This window comes from Chaetodon trifascialis, chromosome 19 (genome assembly GCF_039877785.1).
Source record: "Chaetodon trifascialis isolate fChaTrf1 chromosome 19, fChaTrf1.hap1, whole genome shotgun sequence".
NCBI classification, from domain to species: Eukaryota; Metazoa; Chordata; class Actinopteri; order Chaetodontiformes; family Chaetodontidae; genus Chaetodon; species Chaetodon trifascialis.
In genome coordinates, this window is record NC_092074.1 from 23705075 (window position 1) to 23722305 (window position 17231).

The window sequence follows — 17231 nt, forward strand, 5'->3', positions numbered from 1 at the left end:
CCGTAGTTGAGATTAACGGAAATCAAATAAGCATATATTTGGCTGACGATGCTGCAGACTGAGCCGCTCACCTGTACTGACACACCTGAGCAGTGGGCAGTTGGCCTCACCTGGACCAGCTCGTCCTCAGTTGGGCTTCCTGTCCCTTAAAGAGGGAACTCCTCTGATGTCATTCATCAGAGGTCATGTGCTCAGAGCTACGTTAGCTGCTGCTAGCTTAGCACACCTGTCAGGTAATGAAGGCGTCTCTGTGGAGCAGATGAAGGTTCATCTGCCCTCAGTCGTTACAGTCATTTAGTTCAAACCTCCAGTTTTTATGCTAACGAGCACCATGAGCTCGCGTCCTGAAGGATTTGTGTGTAAATGCTCCCCCCGCTGACAGTAAACGCCTCAGAGTGATGGGCTGTGAGTCAGCCTGCTATCTGAAATCTGCTTTAACATGTTTGAGCGGCCTCACATCATTATGTATGCGGGGGGGGGGGGGTTTGCTCAGCCTTCACGCTTCACGTTGTTTACACAGCAGATAAGAGATTCTGCATTTTCATTTTCGTTTCAGCGTCTGTGACCTTTCACTGACCTTTGATTCACTCTTTAACCATAAATCCTTCAACAGAAACAAACGTTTATTCTGAGTTTTATTCATTTTTATTGTCCATCTCGTCTTTTTCCACGTCTCCTTTTTATTATTGCTGATAAGTTTCGAGCTTCTAAAATGTTTTGGACCAGTTTTCATCAATGTTTCTGCTTCATCATGTGACGCACTCACACACACACACACACACACACACACACACACACACACACACACACACACACACACACACACACACACACACACACACACACACACTCTCAGGCTGCACATTGTTTTGATCCTCTCTCGTTTGACTCTTCACGCTCGTCATATTTGACTCCTTCCAGCGGCTGACAGCTGAATAATTAACTGTGATCTCATTAACAGCAGATAAACGAGCGGCCTCGTTTTCACACTCTGTCAAATTAACTCGTTAAATCGTCTCGGCGGCCGTCCGTTAATGTGTAAATGAATGACCGCGGGTTCGCCAGCGTCACCAGACGTTTCCTCCTGCTTCACCTTTGAAGAGTCGATGTGTGTCCAGCACACACACACACACACACACACACACACACACACACACACACACTGAACACGTTTCATACGTGTTGTCCTTTGAGCAGATGGTTAAATCACTGATCAGCTGAAATGTGATGCAGCTGTTCATGTAGACAAAAGGCCAATCAGACGCTGACGCCTCACTGGCTTTCAGTTAGCTGCTGTGTGTGTGTGTGTGTGTGTGTGTGTGTGTGTGTGTGTGTGTGTGTGTGTGTGTGTGTGTGTGTGTGTGTGTGTGTGTGTGTGTGTCCTGTCCTGTTCAGCCTCTAAAGTCTCTGGTCTGTGTCCATCAGGTGGTGCGAGACCAGATCACCCACTGCACCATGAAGCTCCGTCAGACCACCGGCATGATGGAGTACTGCCTGGAGGTCCTGAAGGAGAACGACCCCAGTGGATTCCTCCAGGTATCTGAAACACTGCGCGCACGTGTGTGTGTGTGTGTGTGTGTGTGTGTGTGTGTGTGTGTGTGTGTGTGTGTGTGTGTGTGTGTGTGTGTGTGTGTGTGTGTGTGTGTGTGTGTGTGTGTGTGTGTGTGTGTCCTGCTGTCTCCATCCTTAAAACTGTAAGGACGATACAGAAGACAAAGACAGCAGAGGGTCAAACTGCACACTGTAAAAAATATCTCCTTTCTCTGTGTTAAAAACTGAAGAGGAAGAGTTGAGAGAAAGCAGGAAAACGTAAGAAGTGTCAGATTTACAGGATGTTTCTGAAGGCAGCAGAGCTACACACACACACACACACACACACACACACACACACACACACACACACACACACACACACACACACACACACACACACAGGATGCATTACTTTCCTAACGCTGCAGCTGATCTATTTTTAACTGAACCGGCATGTTTAGTGATCAGCAGGCTCAGACATCGATGGCTGATCAATACTTATTGATCTGTGCGTGTTAGTAGCTCAAAGTGAGAAAAAACCCTGACCTTAAACACTGAACAGTTTCACCAGCTCGATACTTGATGAGTCGTTCTAATCTTCGTGGATTGATCTTGAATTGATGACATCACTCGTATTAAACACAGTTAAACATCTTTGATTTTCGCAGACTCTGAGTTTGTGATCAGTGACTTCTTCTTCTTAAATCTCTTTAGATTTCTCTCTCTGGAGTTTTCTACCTCGAACTGACCCAAACATGACGACTTCTGTCTGTTTGTTAGCTCATAGAATATTTCCTGTTTTGGTTCAATAACGATGGTTTAGCTCATGTTTTATCACCTCCATCAAAGCCCAGTTCCTACTTATCGTAACACAACACAGATTTCCTGCAGAAAGCAGCAGCATGAAGGCATCGCGGTCCTCAGCCACATTCACCACTGCCTGGATTTCTATTGAATCACATGAGATGCTTCCGCTTATGAATCATTTCTCCTCCTGCAGAGGAAGAAAGTAAGGTGAAAGATGAAGATCAAAGACACACACACACACACACACACACACACACACACACACACACACACACACACTCGCAGATCCCTTTGCTTCCACTTCATCTGAATATTTCATAATGTATTGATTATGTGGTTCTTTATAGCTCCCAGCGCCTAACTCATGACTGGAGGCCAGAATATGTGCAGGTTTATTAGTTATTAGAGCTAAATGTAAGTTCAGGAACATTTGTAAGGACAACGCAGCCAATCAGAGCAGAGAAGACGAAGCTAAATGAAGCCGTTTACGCTGTAATGCTGGAGGATGAGTTTCTCGGCTGACGCTTTGCCTCTAAAGAAGATCGCGATTGTTTTTCTTCCCAGCCGAGTGTAGTTTGATGTAATGTATTCACTTCCCTGAGGCGCTGCAGCTCTAACCAGCAGAAGAGGGTCGAATTCTTAGCCTTAAATATTTGAACTGCACTAATGCGTGCCTCATTTCACTTGTCAGACTTAATGTAATGAAGCCAGGCCATTGGAACAGATCCCAGAACAGAGGAGCTGCAGTGTGTGTCCACAGACGTACTGTCAGCGTGTTCAAACAGAGTGTGTGTGCGTGTGTGTGTGTGCGTGTGTGTGCGTGCGTGTGTGTGTATGTGTGTGTGTGTGTGCGTGTGTGTGTGTGTATGTGTGCGTGTGTGTGTGTGTATGTGTGTGTGTAGATCTCGGACGCCCTGATCAAGCGGGTCACATCCTCTCAGGACCAGTGGGTGAAAGGGGCCCTGGAGCCAAAAGTCGGCCCTGAGTTTGACCTCACCCTGAACACCGACTCGCTGCTGCAAACCATCCTGCTGCTGGACTTCTGCCAGGGCAAAGGTGCGTCCACAGCACCCACAGCTCCCCTCAGCCGGCAGCTTTAAATCACTGCGCGCTGCTCTGCAATCAGCCTCACTGTCGTCATTTCATTGTGTTTTTAACTTCTCTGTATTGGCGCTGAGGTAAAGTCCTCCATCGATTCAGCATCGTACTCACAAAGACTGAAGTTCTTCGTTCTTTGCTCCTCTTTCGATGAAGAAATGCTCGTTTTGATGCTGCTGAAGCGTGAGCATTAACATCTAACGGTTTAGACCATAATTACGAGAAACAACGTTGGAAAATCTGGTTGGAAATCTTTAGAAATGAAGGCTGATGTGACTGATTCAGCTGATTTTAAAGAAGCAGTTTGTGTGGGTTTAACTGGTTAACAGACTGCTTTCAATCTGTAACGCAGCTAACGTGGCTAATTCAGTTTGTCAGTCACGAGGTTAGCACAGCAGGTAACCATCTTCATGCTTCAGGTCAGAGTAACGGGAGGTTTTGTTGCTCTTCCTGTTCTGCTGACGACCTTCCTGCTTGGTGATAACGCCAGTTTAGTCTTTAAAAGCTTCCTCCTGAGAAGAAGACTGTTCTCGTACTGACTGAACTTCATGTGGAAGGCCCTTTAAATGGGCTCGATGAATAAATCAACTCGACATGCACAAACATACACAAACATCCTTGTCCTGAAGCGAAAACAGCCCCTTGATGATACATTTCATAACCGATGAACAACATTTACTTTCTGCCACCGTTCCCTTCTGAGGTTCCTTCAAGGTGCACAACTCATTAGCTATTCATTGGCTGTTGTTACCCAGCAACCAGTTGGCATGCATGAGTAAACACAGCGTCCTTTACATGCAAACCTCTGCAGAGATCACCCAGCTGTGCTGTTAATGTACATTAAATATGGACTCAGCCCAATGCATTTTTTATTTTGATAGAGAGACTTTAGATTGGAGGCAGTACTTTGTTTGCTGAACGCAGCACTGATTTGAAATGCACTGGGATCCATTAAAAACCCATTAAAGGCACAAGAGATATAATCATCACATAATAAGAAAATTAGCTTCAGTTCAGTGCTGTGTGGCCAATAAGCGTCATATCACGGTGCGATTATGGCAACTGCGCTCTCATATCGGGTTGATAGTGTGGTTCCTCATGAGAGACGCAGCTGCTGGACTTGTTGAAATGAAGACTGTGACCCAGGTCTGCAGGTCTTGGCAGGTCAGGAGAATGAATGGGCTTTGGTCGTCCCCCCTTTGTTCTTTAAGGCCTGTGACATGAAAAACATCTGAACATTTCCCCAGCTTCACATCCCACTGATCAACCAGAACGAAGAGGTGGGGTTTAATGACTGACCACCTGATTTCACGTCTTTGATTTCTCGTCTTTGAAATTATTCTCTGTCAGTGTCCTCGGTGGAAACTCCAGCCCTGTTTAATTTTGTGTTTGAATACTGCTTCTTATTCTGTTAATAGTCTCATTTATGGCCAAATCTCCATGTTTGCACTCTGAAGTTTCTGTATATTTGCAGCGTTTTCTGATCTAATATCAGATTTTTGGCTGTTGTGTCCCAATATGCAGATGATACCACGTTTTACATTGATGGACCTTTCTGATGACGTTTTCTGATATGAGATGTTATGAACTATCTGACCTGCAGTTAATGTTATATGCAGACGATTAGCAGCTTTAGTTTTGTTTTGCACACGGCCCCTCACGGTTTCAGTGAATACGAACCCCTCGTCGTGGTTTTAATGCATTCAGACTGTGGCTTCCAGCTGCTTTGTCCACCATCTTCTGTCCCTGTGCTCTTGTATTAAAACCATATTTCCAGATGTGCAGGAGAGTCCGTTATTGATACAGATGCAGGCAGCAGGCAGTGCTGAGGCTGACGTGGAGGCCGAGAGCTCAGGAGGTATTTCACAGCCTTTTCAGAAAACCCGTTTTCCTCCCTTCAGTTTCGTTTGTCAGTCCTTCCTCGACCCTCAGCCCCAATAGCCCTCATGGCCTTTCTGGTTGGACACTCACAGGTCTTTTTGTCCCACAGTGTCTCTTTCCTCTGCATGGTTGTTGTGTTCCAGCTCCTGTCCAATGAATGGCACCTCTGCTGAGTCGTGTTGCCTTCACTGGATCACAAAGTTCCCTAAAATCTACACATTTGTTGCCTGAAGTACTTCTCTGTTTCTCGTGCTGGTGACTCATTCTTTGACTTTTAACGTAAATAATCGTTTCACCCTCCTGTTGTTCTTGTTGTCCTAATGCACAACAAAAAGGTGGAATGAGATGCAGCTCGACTGAACAACAAATATTCTTCTTTACGTTGTGGTTGGATGAATCAAAGAACTACTTTGGCGACAAATACTGAAGTTAGACATTGATGATTGAAACGTGCACTGTGTTTTGCATCGATCCTGCTGTGCTGTCCCCTCTGTGCTGCCTGTCCTCCGTCTCTTCATCGCTGTTTTGGTCCAGAACGAGCAGATGACAAAAAAGAGACGACCTGAAGCAGAGTCACCGCTGAGATCTGCACTTGTGTGTTCGGTGGTCATTTTTTACCATTTCTCTTGAGTTTGCTGGGTTCGACAGATGCTTCTTTTTGAGAGAAAAAGCCTTTGCACCACCTCTCCTGCTCCCTCAGCAGGGGTCTGATGTCCCCACGTGGCCGACGTAAAGCCTCCACCCAGCTGTTGTCCTGTAAATGAACCTGGAGCTCTTTCACCTTTTTTTAATCTCCCTTTAAAGCTCCTCTTTCTCTCCCTTCAGTTTGTTTAAAGGCAACCAGCCAACTGATGACATCACCTTGTTTGTCCTCCTTCACTCCTCCTCCTCCATCCACCCTTTCACCTCCCTCCTCTCATCCTCCGTCCCCATCTTTACATCTCATCTGTCCATTTGTCCCCGCAGTGGAGGCCGGACCCTCGGTGCCGGCGGCGCCTCTCCTGCAGCTGGAGAAGTGCTGCACCAGGAACAACAGCGCCACCCTGGCCTGGAGGGTCGTTGCGCCCCCTGGCAGCCCCATCGAGGGCTACATCCTGGAGCTGGATGACGGGAACGGGGGCCAGTACAGGGTGGGTGGTCAGAGGAGCACACGCCGAATGAGGAAACACACCATGTGTTTCAACGTGACGTCTCCTCTGTTCATCTTTGTTTGCAACATACATCTGCATACATTCAATCTGCATTTGTAATGTAATGAAATGTGTGTGTGTGTGTGTGTGTGTGTGTGTGTGCGTGTGCGTGCGCGCCTCAGGAGGTGTATGTGGGGAAGGAGACGGTGTGTACGGTGGACGGCCTTCATTTTAACAGCTCCTACAACGCCAGGGTGAAAGCCTACAATGGCATCGGCGTGGGGCCGTACAGCAAGACTGTGGTGCTGAAGACGTCCGACGGTAGGCTGTGTGTGTGCGCGTGCGTGAGTGTGTGAGTGTGTGTGTGTGTGTGTGTGTGTGTGTGTGTGTGTGTGTGTGTGTGTGTGTGTGTGTGTGTGTGTGTGTGTGTGTGCGTGCGAGTGTGTGTGTGTGTCTCTGTTTGTTTGTGCTGATCTTCATGAATCGGCTTCGTGGCGTCCATTAATTTGTAAAATGAAACACAGAAGCTCCTCAGAGGACGAGTGTGGAGGACACAGGACGCAGGAGAGAAGACAGGTAAGAGGAAGGCAGGAAAGGAAGGGAGTGGAGAAGGAAGAAAGGAAAGGAAAGAGGAAAGAACGGAAATAAAGGAAAGCTGCTGAGAGCAAATGAAGGGAAAGAAAAGGAGAAAATCTGTCATAACTGCCGCAGTGGGATGAGGATGGACAGTTTTCCTAAATATCACACACACACACACACACACACACAATAGGCATTAGTCTGTCTTCTGACTGATAAACGTTCATCCGTCCGTCCTCTTTTCTTCCTCTCATCTTTTTTCAACTCGACCTCTTTTTCTGTTCCTCACCCTCATCGCCGCCTCCTCCTCCTCCTCCTCCTCCTCTTCTTCTCTTTCCTCGAGGACAGTAGCTTCTTTTCAGCCACACAGAGGAGAGAAATTATGGGATGTGTGACTCTTGTTGGCATGACAAGTGAAAGAGCAGGAGACAAAAGCTTTGGCTGCGAAACAAACACTGATTTGAAAGCAAAAAACGGTGTGTGTGTGTGTGTGTGTGTGTGTGTGTGTGTGTGTGTGTGTGTGTGTGTGTGTGTGTGTGTGTGCGTGTGTGTGCACATGCTGGATGTGTCACCACTCATTAAATCATGCAGGATGTTGTTGTAGTGACCCTCAGGCTCAGATGTGTCCTTGATGCTTCGTCTGAAAAATGGAAGAATTCTGTTAAATCAGATTGTTATTATATTGATTATTGATTATATTCATTAATCATACCAGCAAATGATTGCCCCCCCCCCCCCCCCACACACACACACACACACACACCGCTGTGGCTTCTCCACTGACAGATGTTTCCTCCCTGCAGTGGCCTGGTTCACCTTTGACCCCACCACAGCTCACCGGGACATCGTCCTGTCCAATGAAAACCTGACGGTCAGCTGTAACAGCTACGACGACCGCGTGGTGCTGGGGACCGCCGCTTTCTCAAAGGTAACGCGCCCGGAACGAGGTTTCAGCTTCATGGCTTTAGGTTTAGTTCACTGACGACATTTCCGTTGGACCTCAGGGCATCCACTACTGGGAGGTCAGCATCGATCGCTATGACAACCACCCGGACCCTGCGTTCGGCGTGGCGAGGATCAACACCATGAAGGACATGATGCTGGGGAAGGACGACAAGGCGTGGGCCATGTATGTGGACAACAACCGCTCCTGGTTCATGCACAACAACTCCCACACCAACAGGTGGGTGTGTGTGAGGTCGGTGCTATTATGGGATGGCAGCTGTGGGACCTGTTATTTGTCCCCTCATCTTAACCAGTCCCACTGCTCATGCCTAAACCCAACCAACCAAACCAACAGAGGCAACAAGTACCAGCCAATCAGAGGCAGAGAAGGGCGGGTCATGACTTCACCATCCTGGAAAGTGAAAGACAGATTTAGCTGCTGGTGATTGATGTCAGATAGATTCTGACGCTCAGCTTCAAGTCGTGTTTATTGATTTGTGATACTGATTGAACTGTTCTGAGGATCTTTGTCTGCCTGAACTAAACATAACGTCTTCAACACGATGTGACGTCGTCTCTCATCTGACTGCACTGAATGGAAGAACAGCAGGAGGCTCTGGAAGGTGGCGCTTATTCCATTCATCACACACACACGCGCCCACGCACACGCACACACACGCACACACACACTCACAGGATGACAGAGGGACCCCCGGGGCTCATACAATACCAACTAACAAACACACCAGGGAGCAGAAGAAGACGAAGACGACTGCAGGGGACATCAAATGTCTCAGCGTCAACATGAACCCATCAAACCTTCATCAAACACTGACTCGACTGCGTCTCCCTGCTCATTTATTCTCTGTGCTTTGCTTTCATGTCGCTCGTCAGCTCGTCTGTTTCATGTTGTTATTTAGCATGTAGTGTGTGTGTGTGTGTGTGTGTGTGTGTGTGTGTGTGTGTGTGTGTGTGTGTGTGTGTGTGTGTGCGTGTGTGTGCGCAGGGCGGAGGGCGGCATCACTAAGGGCTCGACTGTGGGCGTCCTGCTGGATCTGACCAAACACACTCTGACCTTCTTCATCAACAAGGAGCAGCACGGACCCACCGCGTTCGAGAGCCTGGACGGGGTCTTTGTCCCCGCGGTGAGCCTCAACAGGAACGTCCAGGTCGGTGTGTGTGCGTGTGTGTGTGAAGGGGGGGGGGGGCATAATGTGCAACATAAATTGTTAGACTTGGGTTAAGATTAGGTTAAGGTTAAAGTTAAGGGCTCTTTCAGGCTGTCCTCGGTGTCTCTCGCTGATGATGTCACTGTTGCAGGTGACCTTACTGACGGGCCTGGAGGTGCCAAAGAACACCAAACAGTAGGAGGAGCGTCCTCTCGTCCTGTCGCCCTGGAAACAAACCAACGATGTCATACGCGGCCTCAGCTCCGCCTCTTGGACCTCCTCCGGTCGGCTCGGCTGGGATGAACTCCTCTCTCCTCCTCCAGGTGCACTTTGTCTCAGACGCACTTCAACCTGAAATTTGTACAGACAGGAATGAATCTGTGATCGATTATTGGCTGGAAATCGATTGATTGGAGCTCGCAGGACTGGAGTCACTGGGGACGGCCATCATGTCCCAGTGACACTAACAACACGTCCAGTCATCTGGACAGAAGGACAGTCCGCCTTAAACTTCTCCTGAAGGCCTGACGCTCAACCACCGACCCTCTGACTGAAGACGTCCCTCACTGCGCTCAAAGACGAGCCGTCAGACAGGAGTCCAGGACAGGAAGGACTCAGAGCTCCATGTCTCTGCTCCATGTCTCTGTTCCATGTCTCTGCGCCTTGTCTCTGCTCCTTGTCTCTGTTCCATGTCTCTGCTCAGTGTCTCTGCTCCGTGTCTCTGCTGCATGTCTCTGCTCCATGTCTCTGTTCCATGTCTCTGATCCATGTCTCTGTTCCATGTCTCTGCTCCATGTCTCTGCTCAGTGTCTCTGCTCCATGTCTCTGTTCCATGTCTCTGATCCATGTCTCTGTTCCTTGTCTCTGCTCCATGTCTCTGCTCAGTGTCTCTGTTCCATGTCTCTGCTCCATGTCTCTGTTCCATGTCTCTGATCCATGTCTCTGTTCCTTGTCTCTGCTCAGTGTCTCTGCTCAGTGTCTCTGCTCAGTGTCTCTATTCCATGTCTCTGATCCATGTCTCTGTTCCTTGTCTCTGCTCCATGTCTCTGCTCAGTGTCTCTGCTCCATGTCTCTGCTCAGTGTCTCTGTTCCATGTCTCTGCTCCATGTCTCTGTTCCATGTCTCTGCTCCATGTCTCCGTTCCTTGTCTCTGCTCCATGTCTCTGCTCAGTGTCTCTGCTCAGTGTCTCTGCTCCATGTCTCCGTTCCTTGTCTCTGCTCCATGTCTCTTCTCAGTGTCTCTGCTCAGTGTCTCTATTCCTTGTCTCTGCTCCATGTCTCCGTTCCTTGTCTCTGCTCCTCTCTGTGAGCTCGTGTTCTGCAGCGTTCGTTGTGTCATCGCCGGATGTTTTGGTGAAATATTTAAAGGCTGAACGTTCGGCGATGCCTTCACTGTCCTCTGCGTCTCAGACCAAGCGGCGCTGCTGTTAAAGAGGTCGAGCCGGACGGATCGGCTCCGTTCCATTTCATTTTTCAGTCATGTGACAGATCAGAGTGGGAGGGGCCTCTGCAGGGGAGCAGCGTCTCCATTGGGGCTGCGATTAACGATGACTTTCATTATTGATTGATGGTTTAAATCACATTTCTGACGTCTCCACTCATGATTACAAAGCAGCAAACATTTACTCTGAAGAGGCTGCAGCCAGAAACGATCCAGCTGGAGAAACGACTGAAACGATTAACAAAGTAGTCATTGATTAATTTTCCTTGGATCGACTAATTGATTCATTGATTACCTGTTGAAGCTCCAGTCTGGTTTAGGACTGGTTGTGGACTTTGTTCCACTCTTTATGCTAAGCTAGGCTAACCAGCTGCTGGACGTAGCTTCGTGTTTTGGCGTCGAGCTCATTTGTTCCTCTAAAGTCACAGAAACAGACGTTAAACGTTCGTTTCTAACAGCAGCGAAGCCTTCAGCTCTCATCATGTCACGTCTTTTCAAACCAGCGTCTCACATTCGGCACATTGTGCAGATTCACGGCTGAACATCGTCTTCGAAGCAGCGGTGAGCGCGTTCACGTCTCCTCTGGCTCACAGCGCCATCGTGTTCCAGCTGCTAACTGAAGCTGTGACGATGAAATAATCCAGACGCCAAACACAAATTTCTACATTTCTTGTTTTCCTCCACTAAAACCGAAACTTTGAATAATGTTTGGCAGACGTTTGCAGTGACTCAGCCGCCGGTGCGTCAGTGAGGTCAGAGGTCAAAACAAGCCTGCGGCTGCATTTCATTCGGTCGCAGGAACTAGAAAACTGTGTGCAAACAGTTTGAACGCCGTCCTGCTGAATGAATCGACCGGCCGCCTGCAGGAGCTCCTCCTGGAAACGCTGAAACAAAATGGAACTGAGCCAAACCTCCGTTTAGTGTCTTCTAAGACGACAGCTCTGATTGGCCTTCAGAGGACAGCGTGCTCGTCCCTCCGTCCCTCTGTGGAGCGTCGGGCTGGAGATGATCTTGAACAGTCACATCAGGTAAAGCTACGCTCGCTGCCACACTTCTCATCAGGGATCGGGTATGGCAGCCTGTAGAGGACAGTAGCTTCAAATCCAACCACACCACTGTGACGAAGGACAGAAGACGTTTTCACATCTGTACGTGACGTCAGCAGCAGAGCGAGGACAAGCTGGTCTGAAGGTGATTTAATCTTGGATATTAATCTGATATCTGAGACGTTTGTGTTCCCTGTGAGGTTGTGAGTGAGAGAGAAGTCAGACAGACGAAGACTGAAGAGGAGTGAGTGTGAGTGGAAATCCTCAAACTGTAAATATTTGTGAGTTATGATTGTGACGGTGATGTTAAGCATGGATTAAGCATCGAACAAGTTTACAACAAACCTGAAGCTGTACTGTAAATAGTGCTCTGTGTTACTGTCTCTGCATTGACTGGCGTTCAAGCTGCCACCACGCCCTCTGCTGGTGGACGGTGGCAACGACACCCTGAACGCACCTCTGCATTGATTCTGTGAGCGGCTGCTTCCAGACCTTTAAACGCTGACCTTCAAAGAAACCGTCAGCAAACATCACATTTTCTCTGGAGGCGTCACATCTCTGAGCATCATCATATCCAAACATTCAATCAGGGACAGGAACACGTAAAGGTTTTCTATAAACACGCCGATTCTCATGTGTTCCTTTAAATCCTCAGTTCAACACAAACTTTAAATATACCTGAAGAGAAATACAGTAAATTAAATATGGGTTTCTGACAGGAATCAGGTCTATTTTCAATACAGAGCAGAATCATGAAATGTGTTTTGTTTTTTAAATTATTTAATTATAGAGCTTTAGAGAAGTATAATAATATTGTTGCGCTTTGGTTTGTGTTGTTTTCTGCTTCTTTTTTCTAATGATGGAGTATTTTGGGGGGTGGAGATGGATTATGTATTTATTCATGAATCAAAGCTGTGACCTGACATCACAGAACCGCAGACAGGAAGTAAATTAAACGAACATTTAGCCCAACGAGCTTAACTTTGCACCTGATGCTGCATTCAAATGATGTGGGAAATACTACAAGTTTGTTTGGCCACTGTCAAATGACAGTGGATGAACTGACTGAAGTGAAGTGAAGCTTATAGTGATGAAGACACGTCCGACCCCGCGGTCCCCTCAGTTCTTTGTGGCGTTTTAGTCTTTCAGCTGGTTGTTTTGGTTTCTGGCCTTCACTCTCTGCCTGCTCTCGCAGCACTGAAGGAGCTCTAAAAACCCACTGCATGCGAACTATCCTGCACTGAGGAGCAGATATGTCCCTCTGGAGGGGGAGGACACCAAACACAGAGCTAAAGGGGGGAGGAGACTGTGTGTCAGCTTGAACGCTGATTATGGGTTATTAATTTTTCTGCTGCCCCCAAGTGGCCAAAAAGCAATTACTGCAGGTTTAATGAAGCTTTTCATTGCATTGCTCATAATAAATCAATCAACATTCAACAAATCACTTAATTTAAATTTCATCTGTGCCCCGTGCCCTGCATTTCCCATCTTCCCTGTGTGACCTGAATGCAGCACCAGTGTAAAAGTCAGGATTTGAACCAGTCCCTGTTGACCCAGAAACGCTGAGCTCTCTGCCAAAGGGGAGTTTCTCTGATGTCCCCCGCCCCCCATCCTCCCACACTAGAGGAGAGGTGTGAAGCCAACCTGCCCCCAGGCCGACTTTCCAAAACCAGGAGCAGATTTTAGGCCTGAGAGCGAAGCGAGGCGTCGATCGTACAAACACCGGCAGCCGTTTCTGTCCTCAGAGACTGAGTGAGTCGGCCGACGTGTCTTCTGGCTGCGTTGATGTCAGAAACATCACAATGTCGAGACTGGAGGGAATAAAAGCTGGCTGAGGTTCAGGAAGTCAGACAGCGAGTCAGGTGAAACGAGGTCACAGCTTTTCCGTTAAGAGAAACATCACTTATTTTAAACGAGTCTCGTCGACGTCTCTCCTGTCCACACGTGTTCTTGTCCTCGTCCCCACACCCGCCCGCCCATGAATGTCAGAGATTTTACTAATTTAACTTCAGGATGTCACTGCTGTTACTATTTAAGTGAAACAAATGGCAGATTTATTTACTCCATAAAGTGTGTACATATACTGAATGACATTTATTTTCTTTTGTATTTCCCTCCTGAGCGTCACGGCTCACGCTGGTCCTGGTGGCATGAACGTGTGACGTGCTGCTGATCAGCTTCACCTTCCCTCTGCTCCTCTTTTCTAAATGTATAAATGACACAAAACGCTGCTCCGAGGAAACGGCGTGAGGATTTGTGACCTCACCCGGACGCACACTGCCAGATCACACCCGTCGTTTCTGTTTTCCCTTCAGTGACGAGCTGAGCTGCCTCCACCCTCAGCGCAGCTTCTGGTCGTCTGTGCGACCGTTTACGAGCAGAAACCGACCACTCGTGTGTATTCCTTTAGAAAATTACCCATCTGTCCCGTCCTGCTGCCCTCACTTCCTGCCGGTGTAAATGTGAATGTTTTGTACGACTCCATGGTTTGTAATGAAAAGCATTGTGACCATTTGAAACAGCGTGAAACACGACAAACGTCTTCTTTTCTGGGTCATTTATAAAAACTTAATAAATTAACTGTGATGGAACATGACTGGTGTCCAGTTTCCTGCCTTCGCATGCTGTCACGGTGCGTTCAGGGTCCATTCTGGGGTCCACAGTCTTCACCAGCGCAGGTGAATCTGGACCTCAGCCTCTCAGCTCATGTTGAGCTCAGCTCTGCAAACAGTCCTGACCGAGTGTGAGACCAGCCTCTTCCTCCTCCTCTTCCTCCTCTTCTGTATCTATTTAACATCCTGGAGGTTTTCATCTCTCACCTGCAAACATAAACACACACATTCAGCCTGTGCAGCCCAGCAGGTCGCTCTCAGGTGTCTGACAAACACACACACACACACACACACACACACACACACACACACACACACACACACACACACACACCTATCTGCCTCGCTTGTTGCCTTTGATCTTCTGGATCTCCTTGGAGCTCAGGATCAGCATGCCGTTCTTGAAGCGGCCCACCTGACCTGTGGGGGCGGTGCCAGAGCCGGAGGACGCCGCCTTCTTCTTCTTGTCCCTGGTGGAGGCGACAGCACAGGAAAACAGGTCTGAACCACAGGAGGATCAATCTGAGGCAACTGTGGAGCTTTCGTGACAAACTCTGATAAAGAAAATGTTTGCTGACACGTTGGTTTCAGTGTTCGACATCACCTGATACACCACATGGCCAAAAGTCAGCGGACACGCAGACCAAAGACTGGGTTGTGATCCAGCACGCAGCCACGAACAGACAAAGACTGAGGATGAAGGACGAGTCGTACAGAGCGCAGTCTGACCGTGGGGGCTCTTCAGGGGTTTGACTGCTCATGAATGTCCAGGCTTCAGAGGGGGACGTCCAACAAGGTCTGATAGTCACGTGTCCACTGACTTTTGGCCATATGGTGTCTATTCAGACACGTCTCACCCACCTTTGATTGCTCTGCTTCTTCTTTTTCTCCTTCAGGTCCTACAGAGCAGAGACACAGAAGAAGAAGAAGAGCACGCAGTTCAGAATCTGACCAGCGATCCTTTAAACTCTGAAACACCGTAAAGATTTAATTACAGTCCCACAAAGCCTGTGACGAACAGAAGAACAGCTTTGCTCTGTACGATGTCGGTACACCTGGGACAGTTTGCTCGGATCACACCTAAGCCTGGCTGAGGTGCAGGTCTTACCGGCTGAACCTCTTCTTTTGCTTTCTGCTTCCTCTCTTTGATTTGCTGCTGCAGCTGCTTGTAGTTGACGAAGCTCTTCTTCGGAGGCTGATTGACAGACATGAATGAAGCTGTGAATTTGTCTGTGTGCTGTTAAAACGTCCACAGGAGGACACCGTGAGTGACGCTTACTCTGGCTCCCAGCATGATGGCTCGGTCCTGCTCAAACACCCGCTGCTGCTCCTTCTCGTAGCCCGTGATTCCGAAGCGATGGACCTCGAGACGAGCCTGACGGCGAGCACAGAGGCAGCGTGAGGCCACACGTGGCGAATACGAGACATTCAGATAGATGACATCACGCCACACACAGGGACGAGTGATCACAGCTTCACCTTTTCCAGACTCAGCTCTTCCTGCCGGACGCTTCGCTGCTCCTCTGTTATCTGAGGCGCCTCGAAGGGACGACGGCCGAGGCAACAAAGAAGAGCAGAGAGGGAAGCTGAACTTTAATCCTCAGAGACACTAATCAGACAGATGTGACCTGAATTCTACCTGTAACGGCGGCTCAGCCGTGCATTATGGACGCACGTCCACCTGCCTCAGCTGAGCTTTGAGAATATATCAGTCGTGTGCTGTGGACTCACCGGCCCTCTGTCAGGAGCTGCCGTCTGCTTGGCTTTCAGCTTCTTTCTGGGGTCCTGAAATGACACGACCTCCACCTGTCTCACCTGTCTCACCTGCTGGACGGGTGCACCTGAGTGAGACATTCAACCATGAGAGAAGGATGGATGATGGAGGTGAGAGGACAGCTGTATGTACAGTGTGAAAGGAGCCCGAGATGTTAAAATCAGGCATTGATTTCTGATTATTTGTGCTAAATGAGCGTTTTTAATCATTGATGAGTCGATGTTTGAGACTCTACGAGTCGACGGAGGATTCAGGTCTGTACCTGTTTGTTCAGTCTCTGCGTGGACGTCATCTGCTGTGATGTCTCCAGTGTCTCTGCAGACATCCTCCACTGTCGGGATCTCTTCCTCCTCCTCCTCTTCCTCGTATCTTTTCCGTTTTTTCTTCTTCTGAGACTTGAGCTTCTTTTTTGATGCGCGTCCAACACCTGCAGCATCCATAACATATCAAACAACAAATCTCACTGCAACACCTGATTAACTCCACTGAGCTTTCTGACATTTTACCAACCAAAAGACAATCAAATAATCGAGAAAACAATCATTAAACACCAATGACGATAAACTGCAGTCCTTCATAGATCCTACCTGAGTGCATCACTTAGTTTTAACAGGATGTCATTTCTCTGAACAGGTGTATGAACTCAGAACTGCGAATAAACCAAATCTAATGTAAGTGTTTGAGTGTCAAACTCCACAGACTTAACGGGACTAATTTAACTTTCCATGATGAACCCTGAACTCTCCGTTTACGCCTTTAACGTTTAAGAATGAAAGCCAACTAGGTAACATTAGCTATGGCTACCGTTGATCTAACATTAGCATGTTTTCGACTGTTTGGCTAAAAAGTGCGATGAATCACACAAAGAAGACACTGTCCACATTGAAGCGGTTATTTTGTCCCATCGGACTCACGCTACAACAAACTGGAAACGACTCTTTTTCAGACAGCAGCAGCCTGATAAAGTGAGCTAGTGCAGCTAGCTGCCGAGCTAACGTCCTTACCGAAGTCGTAAAGTTGATCCAGGACGTGTTCAAGCGCGCGACGATCCTCGTCTGCTTCTCCGTTTGTCCCGTGATTCATTTCGAGCCGATGGTTAGAGCAGTTTAACGAAAACGACCCTCTGTCAGCGGTAACCACCGGACACTCACGTTACCGTGATGAACGACCGCACGAGCACGTGGGACGCGCTGCACGACCGGGTGGATCCTTTGCG

The 17231-nt window shown here is 48.2% G+C and overlaps 3 protein-coding genes across 3 annotated transcripts in view; 2 read left to right on the plus strand and 1 right to left on the minus strand.

Annotated features, from left to right (window-relative positions):
• LOC139347781 (tripartite motif-containing protein 67) overlaps positions 1-12642 on the plus strand; it is a 31182-nt gene extending 18540 nt beyond the window's left edge. Inside the window, exons 4-11 of the mRNA XM_070987570.1 lie at positions 1426-1536; positions 3243-3396; positions 6286-6449; positions 6632-6770; positions 7832-7956; positions 8033-8211; positions 8980-9142; positions 9294-12642. Coding sequence (XP_070843671.1) covers positions 1426-1536; positions 3243-3396; positions 6286-6449; positions 6632-6770; positions 7832-7956; positions 8033-8211; positions 8980-9142; positions 9294-9341 — 1083 coding nt within the window. The 3' untranslated portion in view covers positions 9342-12642. The remainder of the gene's footprint in view (positions 1-1425; positions 1537-3242; positions 3397-6285; positions 6450-6631; positions 6771-7831; positions 7957-8032; positions 8212-8979; positions 9143-9293) is intronic.
• Positions 1-17231, plus strand: part of c19h1orf198 (chromosome 19 C1orf198 homolog) — a 207467-nt gene that overhangs the window by 75965 nt on the left and 114271 nt on the right. The gene's annotated exons all lie outside the window — the stretch shown is intronic.
• fsaf1 (40S small subunit processome assembly factor 1) lies at positions 14179-17215 on the minus strand. The gene is made up of 9 exons (XM_070987577.1): positions 17020-17215; positions 16278-16442; positions 15973-16082; positions 15721-15780; positions 15521-15616; positions 15350-15436; positions 15103-15140; positions 14576-14711; positions 14179-14448 (listed from the first exon to the last, which is right to left on the minus strand). The coding sequence occupies exons 1-8, from the start codon at positions 17096-17098 to the stop codon at positions 14576-14578; spliced, it is 771 nt and encodes a 256-aa protein (XP_070843678.1). The 5' UTR covers positions 17099-17215; the 3' UTR covers positions 14179-14448.